This window comes from Neofelis nebulosa, chromosome 16 (assembly GCF_028018385.1).
Source record: "Neofelis nebulosa isolate mNeoNeb1 chromosome 16, mNeoNeb1.pri, whole genome shotgun sequence".
NCBI lineage: Eukaryota > Metazoa > Chordata > Mammalia > Carnivora > Felidae > Neofelis > Neofelis nebulosa.
The window spans coordinates 61,402,338-61,424,844 of record NC_080797.1 but is presented as its reverse complement, the minus strand read 5'-3'; the positions used below and the strand labels follow the sequence as shown (position 1 = coordinate 61,424,844).

Sequence of the window (22,507 nt, the reverse complement as noted above, 5' to 3'; positions counted from 1 at the left end):
CCTAGTTTTTCAGTTTGGTGAGGCTGAGAGAGGAAGAATTGGGTCAGAGTCACAATGGCATCGATTGCCTCCGCTTTCCCTTCTTTTCTGGACTGGCTTTCCTCCCTCCCCACCCCCAACCTATTTTTAGCCTGCCTCTGTTTTCCTTCGTCTGGTTGGCAACCATGCTGGCCTCTTTCTCTCCGCTGCCCTTATCTCTCCCCTGCAGCCTGTGCAGACCCTAGCGGCCTTTCCAGAGGTCTCTTATTGCCTGCCCGATTAATTGCGATTTCCTTCCATCTTGAAGATACGTAGGGTCTGCCTGAACGGGCATGCCTGGCCACGCTCAGGCCGGAGGGAAGCAGGGAGATAATGTAGGTGGGTCGGTTTTGGTAAATCCTTCAGTGTTTCTAAAACCCTCAAGTTGTCCATCCCCACCCCCACCTTCAACAAAGGTGTTTCCTCTCCTCTTGTGCCCACGGACTCTTCATTGCCTCCATCCCCTCCAGGACCCCATCCGAGCCCCAATACGAAGTGCTCGGATCCTCCCTCTTGGGCATTCTGGACCAGCTTCCTTTGGCTTTGGGGGTGGGCAGCACCCCTGGAGGTCCCCGCCTGCCTTCTTGGTCTGCACATGACCAGTCTCTTCTTCTGCGGCTCCTTTTTCTCTCCACTCCTTCCTGACCTCATCCCTCCCACACACACCCCTTCCTACCCCCACACGCCCCCGCCCCTCCTCACACTCCGTTTTTAGGACACACCAGCTCAGGCAGGGCTTGTCAGCATCCCCCACTTGTCCTTTCTCAGCCTCTTCTAGACATTGGTCCCCTCCTTTACTGTCACCAGCAAGCTGAATAAGACTGGATATTTTGGAAGGGGATCTGCAGCTGGCTGGGGGAGGAGGGCGGCACTGAGCGAAGCAGAGGCAGAGGGAGCTGCGGGCAGCCATTGAATGAGAGGGAGAGGTTCTCAACACCCTTTCTCCCCAACTTTGCCAGCTTGGGAGACAGCAGGATCTTACACGGATCTCTCTCTGTACCCCGTTTCTCTCTCTCTCTCTCTCAGCAACAACACAATACCTCGCTTTACAGTTTACTGCATTCTCTTCTACATATCCCACTATGTGCATGGTGCCCTCCCCCCTCTTCCTGGGCTGCTCAAATGCCTCTCCTCACTGAGTCCCAGGTTGACCGCCATCATCACCATCACCATCATCGCAAAGGGCAGCGTCCCCCAACCCGCCTCCGCCAGAGTTCTCTATCTTCCCCGCCCTGCTCCGTCTTTTTCCCAACGCACCTGTCACCTTCTAAATTATGATAAAATTTATTCATGCGTACTGTTTATAGGTCTTCACATTGGACTGGGTGAACGCCACAAGAGCAGAGATTTCATGTTTTGTTCACAGACACATCCAGGATGCCTAGCACAGTCCCCGGCACATAGCAGAATTTCAATAAACGTGTATTGGGGCGCCCGGGTGGCTCAGTCGCCAAGCATCTGGCTTGGGCTCAGGTCATGATCTCATGGTTCGTGAGTTCGAGTCCCACGTGGGGTGAGCTCAACCCCTGCTTCCGGTGAGCTCCACTTGTCTCTCCCTCTTTATTTCTCTCTCCCTCTGCCCCTCCTGGGATTCTCTCTCTGTCTCTGTCTCTCTCTCTCTCTCTCTCTCTCTCTCTCTGCCCCTTGCTCACGTGTGCCCTCTCTCTCTCTTTCTCAAAAAAAAAAAAAAAATTGTACATTGAACGAGTGATCTCTTTCGATCCTCACACACCCTTGTAAAGTTGGTCAGTGTTATTATTCCCATTTTTTTATTGTGATAAAATATACGTGACATAAAACGTACCTTTGTCATCATTTTTTAACGTTTATTTACGGGGGTGCCTGGGTGGCTCAGTCGCGTAAGGTCCAACTTCGGCTCGGGTCATGATCTCACAGTTTGTGAGTTTGAGCCCCGTATCAGGCTCTCTGCTGTCAGTGCAGAGCCTGCTTCGGATCCTCTGCCTCTCTCTCTCTCTCTCTGCCCCTCCCCTGCTCACTCTCTCTCTCTTTCTCTGTCTCTCGAAAATAAATAAACATTATAAAAATGGAAATCTTTATAAAAATAAATAAATAACAGAATACTTATACTTAATACTCAATAGAAAAAGTATCCTGTTATTCTATTTTTGAGAGGGAGAGAGGGTGTGCGTGCGAGTGCTCAAGCAGGGGAGGGGCAGAGAGAGAGAGGGAGAGAGAATCCCAAGCCAGCTCCCAGCTGGCAGCACGAGCCCAACTCGGCACTCGATCTCACAAACCTGAGAGATCATGACCTGAGCCGAAATCAAGAGTCGGTCGCTCAACCGACTGAGCCACCCAGGCGCTGCCCATTTTAATCATCTTTAAGTGTCACCGTTCCGTGGCATTGAGTACACTCTCTTAAACCACGTTTGTGTTTGTAATGTGTTAAACCACGGTGTTGTGAAGCCATCACCACCATCTGCACAACTTTGTTATCTTCCCGAACCCGAAAGCCTGCATCCCTTACACACACGAACTCCCCATTCCCCCCTCTCCTCAGCTCCCCGGAAGCGACCATCCACTTCCCGTCCCTGTGAATCTGCCCTAAGCGTCACCTGTGGGTGAAATCCTCCAGTGTTTGTCCTTTTGCGTCTGTCTGGCTCCTGGCGCTTGGCATCACCTTAGCGTTATTCCTACTCTGCAGACGTGATTATTCCCACTTTATGGAGGCTGAGGTGCAGGGGAGCCTCGGAGAGCACCTAAGAAGCAGGCCTGGCTGGGGCGTGGGAGACTGGCTGGCTTTTACAACTCCCCGGAGAAATCAGGGCCGATCCGTGTGCCTAGGCCTACGAGGCAATCTCCTCTGTGTTGTCTTTCCTTTGGGGATATTTTTACTCCTATTCCCATTTCCCTCTCTTCCCACTCACTGCCTCCTCCTGACATTTCCACCCCAGCTGGTCCCAGTTTTTCTCTCCCCAGAGCAGGCCTTTTCTCAAGTCACACTGGCCCGGTCTGGAGCTGCTCCTGCTGGGGTTTCGACGGAGCTCGATGGGCCCCGCTCGAGTCCCTGTTGCCCCCCTCACCCCTCCACCCACCCTGGGGTAGTTATGAGCCTGTTCCCTTCCACAGCAATTAGTGCGAGGAGGCCAGCCGACTCGGTGCTAATGCCGTTTCATTAAGTGGGAGCAATCCTAATGATAATAAAATGGCACATTTAACATTCAAACATTGAACAGGGTTTCTAAGCGAGTGTGCCTCTCTCTTCCTTTCTGGTATAACAACTCCATCTTCATAAGGACCTGACAATACACCCTAATGAGAGACTGGGGAGCTAAGCGTCTTCGCAGAACCAGAGAGAGGACGAGAACCAGACAAAGAATCCAGGGAGAGAGGGCGCGGTGCCCTGAGAGGATGAAGACCCCAAGGATTCCTGGGATAATGGACTCTGGGGTGCTGAGTTAGACAATTAAAGTCTCTGAGAAATAAGGTCGCATGGAAAATACAGCCCACCGCAGACTTTAGTGCAATGCAGCTTTTTATTTGTTTGCTCAACACATTTTTTCCAACAAACATTTATTGTGCACCCAAGGTGAGCCAGATTTTATGGGAGTTTGTGATGGAGGGTGGCTCCAGCTTTCGCAAAAGGAACTCCAAGGGCAGCAGCGGTCTACACATCGTTCTGTTTGCCCTCCCCTGGGCAGCGTTAGTCGCATCCACCCCAGGTTTATCAAATGCCTCAGCGAAGAGAATTTTAACAACTGCTTTGGTCCCGTGAGCCACTCCTTACGCGTCCTCCTTATCGAGACAGCCATCTCAAAGGTCCTCGCTACTCTGTGATTGTGGAATATCTGGTTGACCTTCCGGAAGCAAAAAAAAGTAGTGAGGACTGGAGAGCTGGCCAGGGAGAGAAGGTCGATTCAATCATGCGGCGTTGACAGGGGACTCAAGAGAGGCAGGAGAACACGAGGGCATGTTACAGCCAGAGGGCTTTATTCCCGGCTCCAGTGTACAAAAAGGAGGCACAGGCCAGGGGTCAGAGGTGGGCTTTGCCCAGGCCGGGGAAGCGGCTCATTCTAAAAGGTGTCAAGTCATAGGATGGCGTTAATTTCATGCTTAATTCATACAGGATCTTCCCCACAACAGGGGAGAGCTTGAATCCATGTCCTAGGGAAAGGAGAGCAGGTTGTCAAGCCTCCTCAGAGACAGCGGCTGGGGTCCCTGCATGTCCGCTACCCTGTCCCCAAATAAGGCCACCTCTCTTCTTGGTCCGCATCCCAAAACTGGAAGCTGCCTCCCACCAGAGCTATCCTTTCTTCTCTGATTGCACCACCCAGCACCTTTTTACAGTCAAGTCTAGACTTTGGCCGGCCAAGAGCGCAGAAAACACCATTTTCTCTGCCCCTGCCCCGCTTGAGCTCTCTCTCTCTCTCTCTCTCTCTCAAAATAAATAAACATTAAAAAAAAAAAAAGAAAGAAAAAGAAAACAACATTCTGCCTGGTACTGAAATAGGTCAGCTTTAAGGCACATCTTCCCCTGCTCAGGCTCACCAGAGAATCCAGCACCGATGACAACGTTGTCATACTTTGGGTGTCGATCAAGAATGAAGTGCTCATCAGGGGTGTTCTAGAAAGAAACGATCACACCTGTGTCCTCTGAGGATAGAAAGAAGAGGAAGAGCCGCAGGCAAGGGAGGGAGGGGACCAGGCTGGGTTGCTTTCCAGAAAAAATGGGAACAGGGCACAAGGATGCGTTCTGCATGCCAGTGCCCCCTCCGGGTGCGACAGTCTTTCTCATTTGTCCATCTGCCTCTCTTCTCAGACAGAGCTATGAACACAGTAGGTGCTCAGTTAATGCGTGTAAATAACTTTAGCCAAGATGCCTCAGGCCCTGGTGACATCTGTCTCTTCTCTTCGTCCCTAAGGCCTGTTCAACTAGAACATCTTGCCAAAAAATCTTTTAGAGCTCTTCTGGGAAACATAGCGAGGGGCAGCCAGGCATCAACCTCGTGTGCTAATGAAAAGGAATATGAATAACCTCTAGCGGGGCTTCTCCGGTAGAGGTGAACCGACCCACGGAAATAAGCTCATTTGTTTCAAGTCACATATCATGTCAGGGGTCAATTAGATGTGAGCCTGAGCAGTGCTGAGTTCTGTCTCCTTCCCCTGTTCTCCAGGGCTGTGAGAGGGGCCTGCCCCACCGCCCACACCCTTACCGTGTACAAGCAGGGCTCCAAAAGGGCAGGCTTGGGCTCTAGGTCAGGTAAGTGATCTCTGACAAAGCGGCCCAGGATCTGGACGTCTTGGATGTCTGAGAATGCTTCCGGGCAGTCCCGCTCCTCAGGATCTACATTGTTGCCGTGGTGATAGCAGACCTAGCTCCCAATCAGAGCGGTGTGAGCTGCGAGGGCCGGCCTTCCTGCACACCCCCCAGCCCAGGGGGCAGGCTCTCACAGAGGGCCCCCATCCATCATCCCAGCCTTCCCCAGTCCTGACTGATGCTGTGTGTGTTGCCACTCCACGTTGCCTTAGCTGTTCCTTCCCCCTCCAGCCCTGTGTTTGCAAAGGAAGGGCTCCCTTTGCCGCCTCAGGACAGCTGGGGGTCTTGTGTGCAAATAGGGAATGGTGAAGTATTCTTCTCCTGCTCCTTCTGCTCCCCGAAAGGGAGGGCCGTTCTGAGGGATCTGTTGAAAAGGACATTAGAGCAGCTGGCCCAAATCTGCATGGGCCCCTGCCAGCCTTCTCTGGGCCTTTCCGCTCACCTTCATCAGCCCTGGATATTCTCCGGAGGGCAGCCCGTAGATGTGGTGGGGAGCTGGGCTGAGGCCCAGGCCTAGGAAGCAAGGAAAGGCCTGGGACACACCGTAGCTTCCGGGAACCTTCTCTCGCCAATAACACACATTGATTCGCAGGGTCTTGAAGCAGAGAGAGGAAGTGGGAGATAAAGGGGGCAAGCCATGGGGGCGCCTGGGTGGCTCAGTCGGTTAAGGTCCGACTTTCACCTCCGACTTTCACCTCAGGTCATGATCTCACGATTCATGGGTTTGAGCCCTGCCTCGGGCTTTTGCTGACAGCTTGGCACCTGCTTCGAATTCAGTGTCTCCTGATTTCTCTGCCCCTCCCCCACGCACACTGTCTTTGTCTCTCAAAAATAAATAAGCATTAAAAAAAAGGGAGGGGAGGGGCGCCTGGGTGGCGCAGTCGGTTAAGCGTCCGACTTCAGCCAGGTCACGATCTCGCGGTCCGTGAGTTCGAGCCCCGCGTCAGGCTCTGGGCTGATGGCTCGGAGCCTGGAGCCTGTTTCCGATTCTGTGTCTCCCTCTCTCTCTGCTCCTCCCCCGTTCATGCTCTGTCTCTCTCTGTCCCAAAAATAAAATAAAAAACGTTGAAAAAAAAAAAAAAAAAAAAAAAAAAAAAGGGAGGGGAAGCCCTGAAACTCTATAAAAGAACAGTTTCTTCTGGGGTCCTGTAGCTCTTGAATACAAGCTGGGTGCCCCCTCTTAACTCATCCATCGTTGTTTCACCCAATTCTCACGTCATTGACATGTTCCTTTTTTTTTTAAGTTTATTTATTGATTTTGAAAGAGAAAGAGAGAGAGAGAACCAGTGGGGGTGGGGCAGAGAGAGAGAGGGGGACGGAGATTTGAAGCAGGATCTGTGCTGACAGCAGCGAGCCTGATATGGGGCTCAAAGTCACGAACCGTGAGATCACAACCTGAGTCAAAGTCGGACGCTCAACCAACTGAGCCACCCAGGCTCCCGACATGTTACATTTTGATATGAGGTACAAAGATCTCTGCATCTGTCTCTTCTTCCAGTCTTGTTTTTTTAATATTTATTTACACCCGGCCGCACTTCTCTCTCTCTCTCTCTCTCTCTCTCTCTCTCTCTCCCTCCAGGAGTTAATAATACCTCAGATTTATTGAACGCTTACTACAGGTCAAGCCATTTCCTAAGGGCTTCATATTTATTACATAATTTAATTCTCCAACAGTCATATCCCCATTTGACAGGTTATAAAACTGAGGCTCATGAGGTATCCGAATTTGCCCAAGGTCATCTGGTAGCAAGTGGCAGATCTAGGACTCAGACCTGAGTCCGTCTGACGCCAAGGTTTCTTCTCTTAAGCACCAATGCTCAGGCTTCCAGCTCCCCTTACCTGCAGAGGCAGCTCTATTCCCAGGGGACGGAGGAGCTGGTTGGTCCAAGGGCCCGCTGTGATGACCAAGCTCTTGGTTTGGTAGCTCCCGGCCGTACTTTTCACCGTGACTGGGAACCCCGGTTTTATCTCCATCACCTTCTGTCCATCACACACTAGGCCTCCCAGATGTCGAATTGCATCCTAAAAAGGGCGGCAGCGGGGAAGGGCAAGTTAGTTACATAGTTATGTGGTTCACCCTGGTGAACAAAGTCCTTCACTTAGGGCAGAAGAGAGGGCTCCGACTCCAGACCCCCTGTCCCATAAAGACCAGGCCTAGCAGGGCCTATAAGACCGCCCTGCCCAAAAGGTCGAGAATGAAGCCAGCAGGGCAAAGGCCCTCATCCGGCCAAGGTGATTGGGAGATGGCAGATTGGAACCACCGCAGGGGCTGCGTTGCCCCCAAAAGCCACGCACACTACCTGCAGGGCTCTGAGGGCCTTGTCTGCATAGAGAACTCCTCCGGACTTGTCCAAGACCCCCACTTCTCCCCTAGCCAACAGAACATTGGGGAAACGTTGTTTCAGCTCCTCAGCTGAAAGGCACTGGTGCTCCACGCCCTGTCTAGACAAAGTAGCCTGGATCGTTTTTAATTCTGAATTCTCCTTCATTCCCAGCAGCAGTAGCCCCGTCTGCCTGTAAAAAGAAAGAAAGAAAGAAAGAAAGAAAGAAAGAAAGAAAGAAAGAAAGAAAGAAAGAAAGAAAGAAAGAAAAGGAAAAAAAAGAAAAAAAAAGAAAAAAAAAGGCACGTGGGTGAGGGTATGAGTCAGGGTCCTGGGACCTTCTATCTCATTCTTCAGCAAGGGTCCCATCAAGGAGGTCTCAGCCTCCTGTTCAAAGAACTGGTAAAGTCAGGGGCGCCTGGCTGGCTCAGTCAGCAGAGCACACAACTCTTGATGTCCGGAACGTAGGTTCAAGCCCCACACTGGGCGTGGAGCTTACTTAAAAAGATTTAAAAAATTAACAATAAAAAGAACGGGTAAAGTCATCTCAATGCTGTTGTTAGGGTCGCGGTCAGTATTCTTGAGCGGGCTGCCAGCCCATTCCTAAGTCCACCCTGGGCTCTCACTGTTGGTTTGTTTGTCCTTCCATAGGACAGACATCTGAAATCCTCACCTGGAAAGGTGTTTCTTCCTCTTCCTCCCTCCCTTGATCCATTCACTATTCTGATCTGTATTCTTTTTAAGTTTATTTATTTGTTTTGAGAGAGAGATTGAGAGTGTGGGTGGGGGGAGGGCAGAGAGCCAGGGAGAGAGAATCCCAAGCAGACTTAGTGCTGTCAGCGCAGAGCCCAACTCGGGGGTCAAACTCACACACCGTGAGGTCATGACCTGAGCTGAAATCAAGAGTCAGATGCTTAACCCCACTGAGCCACCCACGTGCCCCTGATCTCTAGTCTCTTTGCCCCCACGCCACCCCCTGCTGTTTCTTTTCCTTTGTCCCTTTTCTTGTCATATGACTTATTGTCCCCTGCTGCACTGGCCTGTGCTTGGTTCCTCCTTGGGGGCTGCCTGTCTTGTGGAAAGGATCCTAAATCGGGACACCTGGCTCTGGGTCCCGTCCTGGGACATCCCCGGGACCTTGCTCTTGTTGCACACTCTTCCAGGCCCCACGTTCCCCTGGAACACGTGCCTGTTGGACCATCGGTGGTGCCACCCCAGGGTGGTACCGCCCGACCCTAGGGCATGTGAATGGCGCGGGCCATTTATTTAGTCATCACAGTGCCTAGGCGTTGCCACTCACATTTAGTGGGCAGGGGCCGGGAACGCTAAACCTGCAACGCTCAGGAAGATCCTACCCCAATGCCAATAGCACCCTCCTGCAGAAACACCAGTAGATGGTCTCTTAGGGTTCCAGCAATTAATTCAGTGACTTTATGGTTTTGTCTCTCCCTATACGTCCTTTTATGCTTCTTACTCTCTGGGGGGGTGAAATCTGTTTCTCTTGAATACTTTCCTGTCTCTCTGTCACAAGAGACCAGAGCTCCCTTTTGGTGGAAACTGATCTAAACCATAGAAGGGTCACTTTGGACCTCGGGACTGTTGCTGTAGTCCCTTCTCGCTTTCGGCAGCCGCAGTGACCAGCATCAGCCTGGTACATCCCCCAGGTACTGTGTATAAAGCTCGTAATAGCCTATAATGGAGTCTCATGGATATTACATGCTTCCAAATCCCACATTATCTGGTTGGGGGATTAAAGAGAAGATTGGGAGGGGGTAGGGACACAGCAGGCCCCAGGGCCGGTGTCAGTACACAGAGCCGCGCAGCGTGGCCAATCCATCGGCCACGGCCCCCGCCTACCCGGCATCCACCACTGGTGAGAAAGCAGTGAGAGCCTCTGCCTCTTCAAAGCTTAGCAGAGGAAAGATGCTGTCGAATCCCCACTCACCAGCCGGGTCCTTTCCCCGTGGCCCCCAAAAGGACTTCAGATGGGTTCTCAGGGAATGAAAACTTGCCTGGTAGACTTCTCAGCGGAGAGGATGATTCAGAAGTCATGCAAGAATATGTTCTTGAGCCCTTTCTACCCTCTGGGGCTGTGGCTGGGGAGAATTCTGGGAAAGACCTGGCTGAACCCTCACCTCCGCGGTTACAATGTCAGATCCCTGGCTCAGAAATTTCAGAGCAATGTATTCCAACCCCTGCCTGCAACAGAGCAACCTCCGTCTCTCGGTCTCTCCCCGTAGACTCGGAGACTCGGTCACTTTCTTTCCTCCCTTCCTCTCTCCCACCCTCCCTCCCTTTCTTCCTTCTTTCTTCCCTTGAAGTAAGAACCCCTCTTACAGGAATGCACTGTATGGGGAAAACAAACTCATGCCAAGACAACGGGCAAATCAGTCGAATTATGAAACGCTGAGTGATGTTCTAATTCCCAAGCCGTCCTGCGATGGATGAAGCGGGCGCTCCCGTCCCTAGGAGTAATCAGTGAGCTGATTCCGCCGGTGAGTGTAATTGTGCCAATTGTAATCATTTTGCTCCAGCTCTCTGCCCCTGTGGCATTTATTTCTTAGCCCAGATATTGATCTAACAGTGGGAAATTTTCCATCTGAATTTGTGATGCTGGACCCTCCCCTGGTCCGAAGATGCGTTTGGGAAATTCTCATTTTCCGTGGATCACAGCTGAGCTATTTGGCCTGAGGGAAACCGCGCACGGCTGGAGAAATGCCTCCGATTGGAGAGAGATTTTTGACCATTATGAGCAAATCGGAAATAAATGTAAAACACTGCCTGGAAATGCAAAGGCCTGTCATTATGGGAGATAGGTGAGAGGCTCCTGTGGGAAATGCTTAGAGAATTGGAAATCAGTCAGTCAAAACCGGGATCAGAGAACGGGCCTTTTCCCCCCAGTATGAAGATAGATGACTTCCATGGGCGGATTGAAATCATTTAAATGCTTATTTTCTTAATGGCTTTTCCTAGATCCCAATAAACAGACCGGCTAGTTCTGCATCAATTTCTCACCCCTGTGCTCTGGGTCTCCCTGTGCTCTCTTTCTGCTCAGACCTAGGCTACAAAGTTAGGGGAGGGGAGGAATGAGAGGAGACAAGGCCGTCGCAAGGAAAAAAAAAAAAAAAATTGTCCAGGAAATGCCTGGTCAGGGCTGGCCTAGAAAGAGAGCACCTTGAAGTGAAGCTGGGTTGTCAGGGAACCCTGGAAGGAGTGCAGCTCACAGCTCCCAGTACGCGGTCAGCTGAGCGCAGAGCGTGTGGTGTGAATGGGCGTCTTCCTCCAACCCCAGCCGGATCCAGCACTAGGAAGAGGTAATCGAAGAATCCTCCCAAGGGCCTTGTTGACTCCTCTGGCCGACTAAAGCCTCGGACATGATGTAAGGAGCTGGTGATAGGGGATTTCCATCCATTCCTATAGGAGGCCAGGGTGCCGGATGGAGCCAGCAGGAATCGGGAGGGGCAGGCAGCGCACCCCGCGTCAGCCACCTCCCATCCCAGGCTCCCGTTTTCTCCTCTGGGGGGGGGGGGGGGTTTAAAGTGCACGGCAAGCCAGCTCCCAGAGTCACCTTGGGGAGGGGACTCGGTAATGGCTGCTGTCTTTGTTGGTTTTGGAGGAGCTCTTGGTTTCATCTTCCGCTCAGTGGGCCGAGGTGGAATTGGTTAACAAAGACTCTGCTCCAGGGAGGGGATGTGGCTGACAAGCCAGGCACTTCACAGACACAGGAAGCAGCAGCTGCGGAGGGGGCCACCAGGTTCTGCCAGCAGCTGTACTGCCTACGGCTGTGATCTTGTCTGATATTGTCAGCTAAGCAGGGGCAGCCTGGGTCAGGAGCTAGATATTAGGACTCAAAGGGAGAAGGCGGGGCAAGCAAGAGCTGGGCCCCAGAGCTGGGATTTGCTGGTGGTATCAGCGTCCTGGCTGTACCCGTCACAAAAGACTCGGACCTTGTGATCCGGCACCTGTGTCATTGTCTGTACCCAGAATATATGCAAATATCCTGAGCCCACCCATGTTTAGTATGCCACTGTCACAGGAAGAGGCAGAACAGAATGAAAAGAATCGGACAACCACCTTCCCCGGCAACTCCTGAAGATGTTTGGTGGTCTGTTTGTTTGCTTTTTTAATCATTGTGCAGTGGCCTTAAGTAAATACATCTGTATCTACCGGTTAGATCATGATGTTGTGCTGGTTCTCCGGGAAGAACCTCGGAGAATAAGAACACCAGAGATGATGCATCATTGTAGAAAATCAGAATTAAGAATAAAAGCGAAAAGAATTGGAACGGGAAATATCTGTGCTGTGTTCCTAAAGAAAAGAACCAAAGAAATTAGCCTGCCCGAGTCAATCAGATTAGCCACAAGAAAGGACGTGATAATGATTCAAATAATAATAGCAACACACCTAGCACTCTGTAGAACTCGGAAGGTTTTCCAAAGCACATTCATTGTACTCTTTCTTTTTCATAACTGGGGATTCTAGGCATCAGAGTGGTCTTTTAAGAGGGGCTATCATACGTCCCTGTCTTTTTTTTTTTTTAACGTTTTTATTTATTTTTGAGAGAGAGCGCGTGCACACGCACATGCGTGCAAGTGGGGGAGGGGCAGACAGCAAGGGAGACAGAGGATCTGAAGCAGGCTCTCCCCTGACAGCAGTGAGCCCGATGTGGGGCTCGAACTCGTGAACCATGAGATCATGACCTGAGCCGAAGTTGGAAGCTCAACCAACTGAGCCACCCAGGTGCCCCAATATGTACCTGTCTTTAATTTTTTTAATGTTTATTTATTTTTGAGAGAGAGAGAGAAAAAGGGGGAGGGTAGGGACAGAGAGAGAGGGAGACACAGAATCCAAAGTAGGCTCCAGGCTCTGAGCTGTCAGCACAGAGCCCGACGCGGGGCTCGAACTCACAGACCGCGAGATCATGACCTGAGCCGAAGTGGGACACTCAACCGACTGAGCTGCCCAGGCGCCCCTGTCCCTATCTTTAAATAAACATTAGTAGTCTTTCCACCAGGGATGATTTAGACACGAATTTATTGGGACAGAGGGGATGGACAAAGTAACCAGTCTGTGGTATCTGCTAAGCCAGGGGCCAGCAGACCATGACCCGGGAACCAGATCAGGTCTACCACCTGTTTTTGTTTGTCACACAAGCCAAGATGATTTTTGTATTTTTTTTGGTGGTTGATTAAAAAAAAACAAAAAACAAAAGAACATTTCATGACATGAGAAGAATATGAAATGTCAGCGTCCGTGAATAAAGTTTTATTGGCACCCAGCCACACTCACTTATTTACATATCATCTGTGGCTGCTTTCACACTACAATGGCAGGAGTTGGGTAATTGGCAGAGCTGAATAGTTACAACAGAGACCATATGGTCTGCAGAGCCTAAAATACTATGTGGCCATTTCCGGGAAAAGTTCGCCAAGCCCTATTCTAGACTAACTAGGAGTATAGTAATCCTGTGATTTGCAGGAATAGGACCCTGACTACTCAGTAACAAATCTCTCAAAGGGCTGTGGGGAGAAATAAATGAGTTAACCGGTGTTGAGTCCTTTTAAAACAGCCTTAGTCTCTTATCACAAGCATTAAATAGGTGATGATGGTGTCAGTGATGACGAGGGACTTGTCAGGTACTACTCTAAGCCCTCCACATACTTATCCTCACAGCAGCCCCATGAAATAGATACCCCTACTTTACAGATGAGAAAACTGAGTCTCGTAGAGTTAAACCATATAGCTAAATGTGTCGGAGCTGACGTGTAGAGCAGGTCGGCCTGGTCCCAAAGCCCTTCCAAATTCCTGCCAAGGAAAGGATTGTGAGATTATGAGACTCTCCTACCCAGTGGTTCCTTTCCCTCTCTCCAGCAGCGGTTTGTCCATGGTTGCTACGCCCCACGTGTCTCCTCCTGCCCTTCTTCCTGCCTTGTGCAATGCAGATAGGATACCGCTGACCCGGAAGAGGTCGTAGGAGCTACCACTTATCAGAAGGTGCTAGGGACTATGCCAAGTACTTCCTAAGAGTCTCGTTTCATCCCCACAAAGCCCTGTGAGGAAAAAATGAGGCACAGAGAGGTATAGAAATTTTTCCAGTGTCACGCAGTCCGTAAGAGGTAGAGCACCAAGTCAAGTCCAAGCCTGTCTCCAGAACCATGTTCCCTCTGAAAGGTTCCAGACACTCTCGTAACATCACTCTCCCAACATCTTAGTTGCCTCCCTCCGTGTCCGCTGGGAAGAAGTGATCCCTCCATGGCCTTGGCACTTCTTTTACTACCAGACATTCAGCAGTATTCACAGATGGCTGACAGAGAGGGGTCCCTTTGCCAGGCCACCCCTCAGCAAGACATGCTCCTTTATTTGGGTGCTGGGTGCATTAGCTGCCTCTGGAATAAATCTGTAATTAGCTGTCCTAGCTGTATTTGCATAATGGATTTCACTTTGTGCTTAAGTTAATGGTGTTTTTGCAACAGAACAGTAACCTCTTGGTTCCTGGCCATTAAAATAACTGCCACCCTGTAGGATAGAGCCGTGATTTTGTAGAAAGTTCAGTTAAGAGCCACAGAGAAGGTGGGAGGGGACGTGGGGTGGGTGGTTCAAGTTCTCTGCGCATGATGGGTTGTCTGCCTTCCTCCCCATGAGTGTTTGAAAGGTCAGTGGAGGTTGGGTGGGGGGGCAACAGTGTCTTAAGGGTTAGAGAGCCACGGGAACAATCGAGATCTCCAGCAAGCAACAGGGCCTGAAGAGGAGGCCTATAGGAAGAGGCATTCAGAGAGAATGCATGGATTACAGGGGTCACTCTGGGGATGAGGACCAGCATGAAGGGCTATGATACTAGCAGGAATATGAAGAATCCAGACAGGGGTCCCTGGGTGGCCCAGACGGTTGAGCATTCAACTTCGGCTCGGGTCATGATCTCGCAGTTCATGGTTCGTGAGTTCCAGCCCCACGTAGGGCTCACTGCTGTTAGCACTGAGCCCGCTTCAGATCCTCTGTTCCCCCTTTTTTTGCCCTTCCACTAGTGCTTTCTCTCTCTCAGAAAAAAATAAACATTAAAAAAAAAAAATCAAGACAGCAGCCTCCTCCTTGATTTCAATCTCTGCCCTAAAAGAGTCTCAGATGGCTCCATGGAGCCGGCTCTGGAGATCTGCTCCCAGTGCCTTTTCAGCAGTCTTCCCAGTACAACCTCTGCCAGCCTCGAACACGTGTCTGACCCCAGTCCTGGAGCTCAGAGTGAGGCAGGAGCCAGATGGCCCCGTGGGGCAATCGTCATGACAGTGGGCACAATACTTCCACGTGTCTGGCACTCCCCTGGGCCCTGTGTCCCTGCACCACATTTCAAGTGTTGATGGCGGTGCCCCCTCACAGACTCCAAGCACCCCCAGGCACTGGGCCCCACAATTCAAGGAATTCTCCCACCCACACCCAAACCTGTGTAATTGGGTCCCAGCCTCATGCTCCAGCTGAGCCCATATCTGGTAGCACTCATCCATCATCTGGGTGTAGAAGTCTTCAGGATATGCCCTTCTGATTATCCGGCTCTGCCCATGGGAGCTTCCTCGGGAGTGCGGTAGAAAGAACTGGAGACGGAAAACAAGAGAGACAGCCGAAGCTGTTACCCCTTACGCTGCCCGCCCCTCATCCCCACCCCCTGGAGCCAGCTCCTCACGTTCAGATCTTTCCATTCGGTCTCCCTTCACGGCCAAGTTACTGATTTAGCCATCGGCACAGAAGTTTTCAGTAGCACTAACTCAGCTTCCCTTTTGCTAACATTATTCACATCCCAAAGTCCCTTCGTTAGTTAGCCTTTGGTCATCTTGCTGCAACCCCACCCCACCTAGTCTCCTAGAGAAACAGAATCACAAAGAACCTTTGAGATCATTCCAGTCTAGCCCCCTTCGTCTTATGGACAAGGAAGCAGATGCTATTTCTCTGTGGCTTCAGATCACTCGGGACAAGGGAGCCACCTTGGGATTTAGCAGAGGATGGAGAGTTTCCTGCAAGGTTAAACCAGGAATCCCTCAGGCTTTGAGAAAACTGATAGAGAAGTTGAAAAAGGTTTCCAACCAATGTAGCTCATTTACCAAGAAGGGTAAATCAAAACTCATCTGGATAGCTGTAGAGAGGACGGGAGGATAGAGGACTCTGGAAGGTGGGCTGGGTGGACCTGCCCGGGGAAGGACCCTGGAGACTCACAGGGCCCACCCACATGTGCCGTGGTCAGGGTACACTGCCCCGCGTGGGGTCACCTTTTCCACAGGGAAAAATAAGACCTAAGTCGTCCTGCCTGTGTATCAAACAATAAGGCTGCCATCAACCAGAGGTGAGAGAAAGCAACAGAAGCTTCTGCTGGGTTCCAGCGTGAGAGGCCAGGAATACCCAGGGAAGAATCCTACCTCTTAGGCTGACAAATCAGCTTTTGCCTCTGGGCAAAATTATTTTTACTTGAGATTACCCAAAGCAGAACTGATTACTTTTCCGGGCCAGATCAACCATTTGAAAAGGCACAGAAGAAACTGGCAAGAAGGAAGAGAACAGGGCCTCGGACACTTCTCCGTCAAGGGCAGAAACCGGGAGGCAGTAAGAGGAGGCAATGAGCCTGGAAACCCAGTGTGGGTCTTAGGGACGGTGGAAGTTTCCTTGCGTTGTCACGAAATACACTAGGCAGCAAAGCCGCAAACTGCACAGAATTTGACAATCAGACCTCACTCCAAAGTCTGCTGGCTCTGGAAACTTCTCTTTAGGGGAGGAGAGAGGGACCGTCCCTAAGGTCAGGAGTGCAAAGGGAACATAGTACCTGCTCCAGCAGGATGACCCTCTTCCTGTGTTTGGCCAGATGGTATGCCGTGAAGCAGCCCTGGATGCCTGCCCCGATCACAAGGGCATCATAGAGATCTTTCTGAGCAGCCATAATGCCCACTTAGTCCTACAGCCACAAAGCCCACACACAAAGAAGCCTCTGGGCTGAAGGAGGAGGAGTAGGGCAAAGTCCAGCCTGGCCAGCATTCCCACAATCCTCTGGGCTGCATCCTTCTCCCAACCTCTCCCTCCCCACAAAACCTGGCATAGGGCTCAGTCCCCACCTCTCCTGCAGAGTGGAGCTGGGTAGTCTGATCTGAGGTTTAGCCCAGCTCAGCTGCCAGCCTCACCCTTGTATCCCTCTAGCTTTCTATTCTTGGCTCAATTATTGTCATGCAAATGGCTCCTTCCCATGCCACCTTCCTGTCTCATTATGATCTTTGTCTCCGGACTTCGGCCCTGGAATTTCAATGCCTCCTAGACCGAGCTGGGCACCAGGAATGCTGCCTCCCCCTGCTGGCTTCCCTCCCTCCCGCCTGATTTCCTTTGGAGATTCTAGAGGGCCAAGCTAAGAACCTGGCACTCTGCCCAGGGTAAGACCCACCTCCCCGGTGGGGTGCAAGGTCGGGGGGTAGACGCAGGAAACAAAACGGGAGGGCAGTTTTGTGATTATGAAATTATTCTCAGCATGTCTTACTTTCACTTTTTACAAAGGAGAAGAAATTATCCGGAACAAATGGAAAGGACAAAGAGGTGGAGCTTTGTCCTGAGGCACAGAGAGGGGACCAGGCACCAGCCCGGGGCATGGAGGGGCCCTGTAGGGAACGCGCCCTCTGTGCCAGGCAGTGTGCTAAGTAAGTACTTTTACATGTATTCAGGACAGAGCTAGGATTTGTAGGGCCTGGTTCTTATACAATTTGGGGGTCTTCTTTAAGAAAAAGAAAAGAGGGGCGCCTGGGTGGCTCAGTTGATTAAGTGTCTGACTTTGACTCAGGTCATGATCTCAAAGTTTGTGAGTTCCGTCCCCGCATCAGGCTCTCTGCTGTCAGCACAGAGCCCACTTCTGATCCTCTGTCCCCCTCTCTTTCTGCCCCTCCCCTGCTCTCTCTCTCTGTCTCTCTCACTCTCTCAAAAATAAAAGAAGGAAGGAAGGCAAGGGAAGGGAGGGAGAGAAGGAAGGAAGAAAGAAGAGGAAGAGAAAAGAAAAATCATGAATGCAAAATTAGGTGCCAGGACTAGGAAGAGACCATCCAGTTAAGGAGCCCCGTGGTTGAGGTGTCATTAGCTTCACGGTAAATCGGCCTCTGCACGCATCTCCTTGTTTAACCTTTGCAGCCTTAGAAGGACACGTGGACACGTGCTTATCCCCACTTTGGGCACATTAAAGACAGTCCCAAATTCATGGTCACTCCTCCCAACACAGGCTCTGTGACTGTGTGACCAATAGAGTAAGGCAGAAGTGACACCGGGACACTTTCTAGCCGAGGCCTTAATAAGACACCGAGCGCTTCTTCTTGTCCTGGAGACTCCCTCTTGGCGCTCTGAGCCACCATGTTAGAGGTCCAACTGCCCTGCGGGAAAGACCCTGAGGGGAGGCCCCGAGACTGCAAGGGAGCCAGACATAAGAGTGAGGCCATCTTGGGGCACCTGGGTGGCTCAGCTGGTTAAGCGTCCGACTTCAGCTCAGGATCTCACAGTTCGTGGGTTTGAGCCCCGCGTCGGGCTGTGTGCTGACAGCTCAGAGCCTGGAGCCTGCTTCAGATTCTGTGTCTCCCTCCCTCTTCTGCCCCCACCCCTGACTCACGCTCTGTCGCTCTCTCTCTCAAAAATAAATAAATGTTAAAAAAAAAAAAAAAAGAGTGAAGCCATCTTGAATGTCCCCCTCCCCCAGCCCAGCCCAGCCGCCAGCTCAATACCGCTGAGTGACCCAACTAATGCCACATGAAAGAGAATCACCCGGCCAAGCCCCATCTGAATTCCCGACCTACAAAATCGTGAGATAGAATAAAACAGTTGTTGTTTTAGCCACTAAGTTTTGGGGTAGCTTTTTATGCAGTCATGATTGAAACACCTCCTTTACAGCCAAAGACATTACGGCTTATGGAGGTTACGACTCACCCGAAGCCACACACCTGGTAAACATAAGCACCGAGATGTGAACCTAGGGTCATCTGCTCCGGATCCTGTTCCTTTAACCACTGTGCTGTACTGGGGATTGGTCAGAACTCATAATGATGATTCTGATTTAAATAGTTTGCTGTTTCAGGGCACCTGGGAGACTCAGTCGGTTAAGTGTCAGACTCTGGATTTTAGCTCAGGTCGTGGTCTCACGGTTCCTGAAACGGAGCCCCGCATTGAGCTCCATGCTGGCAGCACAGAGCCTGCTTGGGATTCTCTCTCTCCCTCTCCCTCTGCCCCTCCCCTGTGCACAAGAGCTCTCGCTCTCTCTTTCTCAAAATAAATAAACATACGTACATACATAAATAACAGTTTGCTGTTTCTTTCACGGCCATACTGTGAGTGGGAAAAAACACTGGACCAGGAGATCATGTGATCCCAGGTTGCTCCCGCCCCCAGCAAAGGATGCCCCAGAGTGGCCTTGGCAACCGGCTGTCCTCTCAGCCCAGCCCCTCCTTTAGCAGGAAAATGGGGGTCCGGAAGAGGGGTACCATATGACTGGCTTTTTTTTCTTCTGGAAAAAAAAAAAACCACTCTAGAATCCAGAAGTCATCTCAATTCCACCCTCACCCCCAACCCCAACCCTCCTCACAGTTGGACGGCTCCCTTAAGGAATGGTAGACACAACGGGGAAAAGTGTACTATTTAAGTATGTAAAGACTTGATACAAATATATAAGGTCAGTCCCCAGATTTCTCTTGATAAGGTGTCAGAGGAGATGAACCGTCTACACACAAGGAGAAGCAGACAATAAATCCTCCCATGGAAGTGTGTCCAGCCTCACTAGCAATGAAAGAAATAGGAATTTATTAACTTCAAGGTACGATTATGTGCCTATTAAATGAGCAACAATAAGTAACAATGACAAAATCTGATGTTGTCAGTGCCGTGGGGAAGGGGAGAGAATAGGGTGGCGACTCAGATTGTCTGGGCCTTCGGGAGAGTGCGGGGCAGCGTGCAGGGACAGTAGAATGGTTCAAACCCTCCGACCTAGAAATCTGACTTGGGGAACTATACCCCAAGGAAATAACCAAGGGAAGAAAAAGACATCTGTGTGAAGACATTCATAGCCATGCTCTCACAATATAGAAAACTGGAGACAACTCAGCCACAGGGAATATCTGAGCAAATCTGGCGGGTTGACACAACGGAATACTATGGAGCGATTCAAAATGACAAGCTGAGGACTGTGGGCTACATCGAAACGTGCGGATGTATGAAACCATCCTAAGAAAAAGAACAGAGCACAAATACACACACTCGGATCGCAACCAGGAGTTATGTGTGTGCGTGTTATCAAAGATCTAAAGAGAATTCGGCACAGTAATTGAGATTAATGCTCATTAGTTTCCACGTCCTATCAAAATTGAGCTTCCATTCACAATTTGTAAAAGGAGAGGGAGGAATTCCCCGGCGAAGCAGATTCCTCAGATCTCCTCGGTCACTGGTTCCAGGGCTGGGGGAAGTTCTTTCTTTGTTCGAATCTCAGTTCTTCCTGCTGCCCACCCCCTCCCCCCTTCCCCAACCGTCTCTTATTGTTCGTTCTCCAGGGAAGCTACAAAGCGGCTCTGTCTCCCACCTCTCCTTTGTTGAACGTACTATCCCTTCAGAAATAAAATGACAATTCCATTCCCCCACCGTCACTTCACAAGGCTGCCCTGGATTCCTGGACGCAAGCATCCGCTTCTTGTTAGGAATTTCAAACAGCTCCTCCGAAAGCAGACACTGGCCGTGGCCCAACCTTGAAATGAAAAGGAAATCGGCTTCTGAAGTCTTCCCCTTCTCTCTCAGGGTTGCCCCGTCCTTGCGGCTGTCCTGACAGGGGCAGGCGGAGAGAAGAGATCCCCTCAAATTCCATTTTAACACCCATTTTGGATCGGAAGACTATTAAAGAAAGAGCCGGCAGCCCTACCCCACGCACGCACGGCTGTGTGTCAGCAATTGCGGCTCGTGTCCTGGGGCAGAGCCACCGAGGATGTGAGGCTGAACTGCTCATCTGATGGCTTGATTGACACTTCGCAGACGGGGGAGGGAGAACCCAGCCAGGGAAGCAGCAGGCTCTACAGCTCAAAATAATGAGAGGACCCGAATCGGGAGAGAGCATGGAATAAATAAGAGAGACCTAGGAGTTAGATGGCGAGGGAGAATCTTCTGTTCTCTTTCCTCTGCCCCTCTTTGCCAAAGAGCCGGAGCCTGGGGCAAGGAGGCAGGCAGGCAGACCGGGAAGTGGCCCCTCCAGACCCATCCTGCCAGCTGCCAGGGGAGTCCAGGGCCCTGAATGTGCCGAAGATGCCAGAGTGAGAAAACCAGGAGCCGCAGAACTGGATCTGTACGTGGTCTCCATACACACTGTGGCCCCGTTGCATGTCTCCGGTTTGACTCCCCATCGCTACCCCCCTTCCCCGCTCCCTTTGCCCCAGGTCAACCATCTGCCTTCACTCACCTAGATTCTTGCATTAACCTCATCCCCAGGCTCCTGGCACCCCACCTTGCCCCTCTTAATCTAGCCCTCCACGCTCCCGCCAGAGTCCTCTCTCTAAACAGCAAGTTGAACAGGCCAGTCCCCTACTGAAAATTCTGTAACAGCCACCCATTTCCTATTACGATAAAATCTCTTGGCACACAAGGCACTTTGCGTTCTGGCCTCTGCTGGCTCCCGCAGCTCTAGCATGGGTCCCTTCTCACTGTGCTCTTCGGGGCCTGGCAAGGCTGAGCTGACAGAGCTTCCAGCATTCGCCGTGATCGTTCCAAATTCTCCGACACCCCCAAGCCAACTTGGACGTCCTCTCTCCTATACTCCCTTCTCTGTCTAGTCTCAGTGATAACAATGAGCCAAGTATGTTGTAATTGTTTGCGTGTCTGCCTTTCCCCCCAAGCTCCCGAAGGGGAAGGGGTCTGCTTTTGATTGTCATTTTCCACAGGTAATACACACATACGGAGCAACGGTTACATTGTTCAGCAGAGAACACTGCGAAGAGGGCGTCTCCTCACCACCCTACCCTCAGCCACTCGGTTCTCCTCATCCCATGCAGTACTGAGACTTTCGATGGGTGTGCAAACACATTTAAACTGCACGTTCTTGAGGTGCCTGGGTGGATTGGTCGGTTAAGCGTCCGACTTCAGCTCAGGTCATGATCTCGCGGTCCGTGAGTCCGAGCCCCGCGTCGGGCTCTGTGCTGACGGCTCAGAGCCTGGAGCCTGTTTCAGATTCTGTGTCTCCCTCTCTCTCTGCCCCTCCCCTGTTCATGCTCTGTCTCTCTCTGTCTCAAAAATAAATAAACGTTAAAAAAAATTAAAAAAAAAAAAAGAAAGAAACTGCACGTTCTTTTTTTTTTTTTTTAACTTCAGAAGTAGCACACTACACAGCACCTTGCTGTTTCCATTTCCTGTATCGTGGCTCCCACATGAGTCAGATGGAGCTGGAACATTCTTCCTGATGGCCGCAGAGTATTCCGTGCACGGAGAAAGCATTTAGGACAGAGAAGACACCCATGCATATTTTTTTTAATGTTTATATTTGAGAGAGAGAGAGAGAGAGAGAGAGCATGAGCACGTGGGGGAGGGGCAGAGAGAGACGGAGACAGAATGTGAAGCGGGCTCCGGGCTCTGAGCTGTCAGCACAGAGCCCAACGTGGGGCTCGAATTCATGAACCACAAGATCATGACCTGAGCCGAAGTCGGAGGCTTAATCGACTGAGCCACCCCGGCGCCCCAGCACCCATACACGTTTGCTGAAAGTATGGTAGGTTTTTCTGGCTGCCATAGGCACCCGGACTTACGCAGCTCTCCAGCCATCTGGTATTGGGTGTTCAGGGTGGGGAGGTCTCATCAAGGCTGGCCTGGAGAGGTTTATCAAAGGCTGACAGAGCCCATCTTCAGGCCCGTAGGTAGAGGGGATACAACACCAGAGACCCTG

The 22,507-nt window shown here is 51.1% G+C and overlaps 1 protein-coding gene and 1 long non-coding RNA gene across 4 annotated transcripts in view; one reads left to right on the top strand and one right to left on the bottom strand.

The window, feature by feature from the left end:
- Window positions 1-3,493: 3,493 nt before the first annotated feature.
- PIPOX (pipecolic acid and sarcosine oxidase) overlaps window positions 3,494-22,507 on the bottom strand; it is a 41,665-nt gene continuing 22,651 nt past the window's right edge. The window contains exons 1-8 of one of the 3 annotated variants that reach the window (XM_058703518.1): window positions 16,412-16,631; window positions 15,046-15,194; window positions 7,594-7,807; window positions 7,133-7,315; window positions 5,736-5,888; window positions 5,190-5,348; window positions 4,525-4,600; window positions 3,494-3,833 (exon numbers count right to left, since the gene is read on the bottom strand). In XM_058703518.1, coding sequence (XP_058559501.1) covers window positions 3,790-3,833; window positions 4,525-4,600; window positions 5,190-5,348; window positions 5,736-5,888; window positions 7,133-7,315; window positions 7,594-7,807; window positions 15,046-15,194; window positions 16,412-16,525 — 1,092 coding nt within the window. In that variant the 5' untranslated portion in view covers window positions 16,526-16,631 and the 3' untranslated portion in view covers window positions 3,494-3,789. Of the gene's footprint in view, window positions 4,141-4,524; window positions 4,601-5,189; window positions 5,349-5,735; window positions 5,889-7,132; window positions 7,316-7,593; window positions 7,808-15,045; window positions 15,195-16,411; window positions 16,632-22,507 lie in introns of those variants that run through there. The other 2 variants (XM_058703517.1, XM_058703519.1) reach the window with 2 other exon arrangements.
- Window positions 9,429-10,394, top strand: LOC131497318 (uncharacterized). Its single transcript, XR_009254892.1, has 2 exons — window positions 9,429-10,109; window positions 10,251-10,394. It is a non-coding gene; the product is annotated as an uncharacterized LOC131497318 (long non-coding RNA).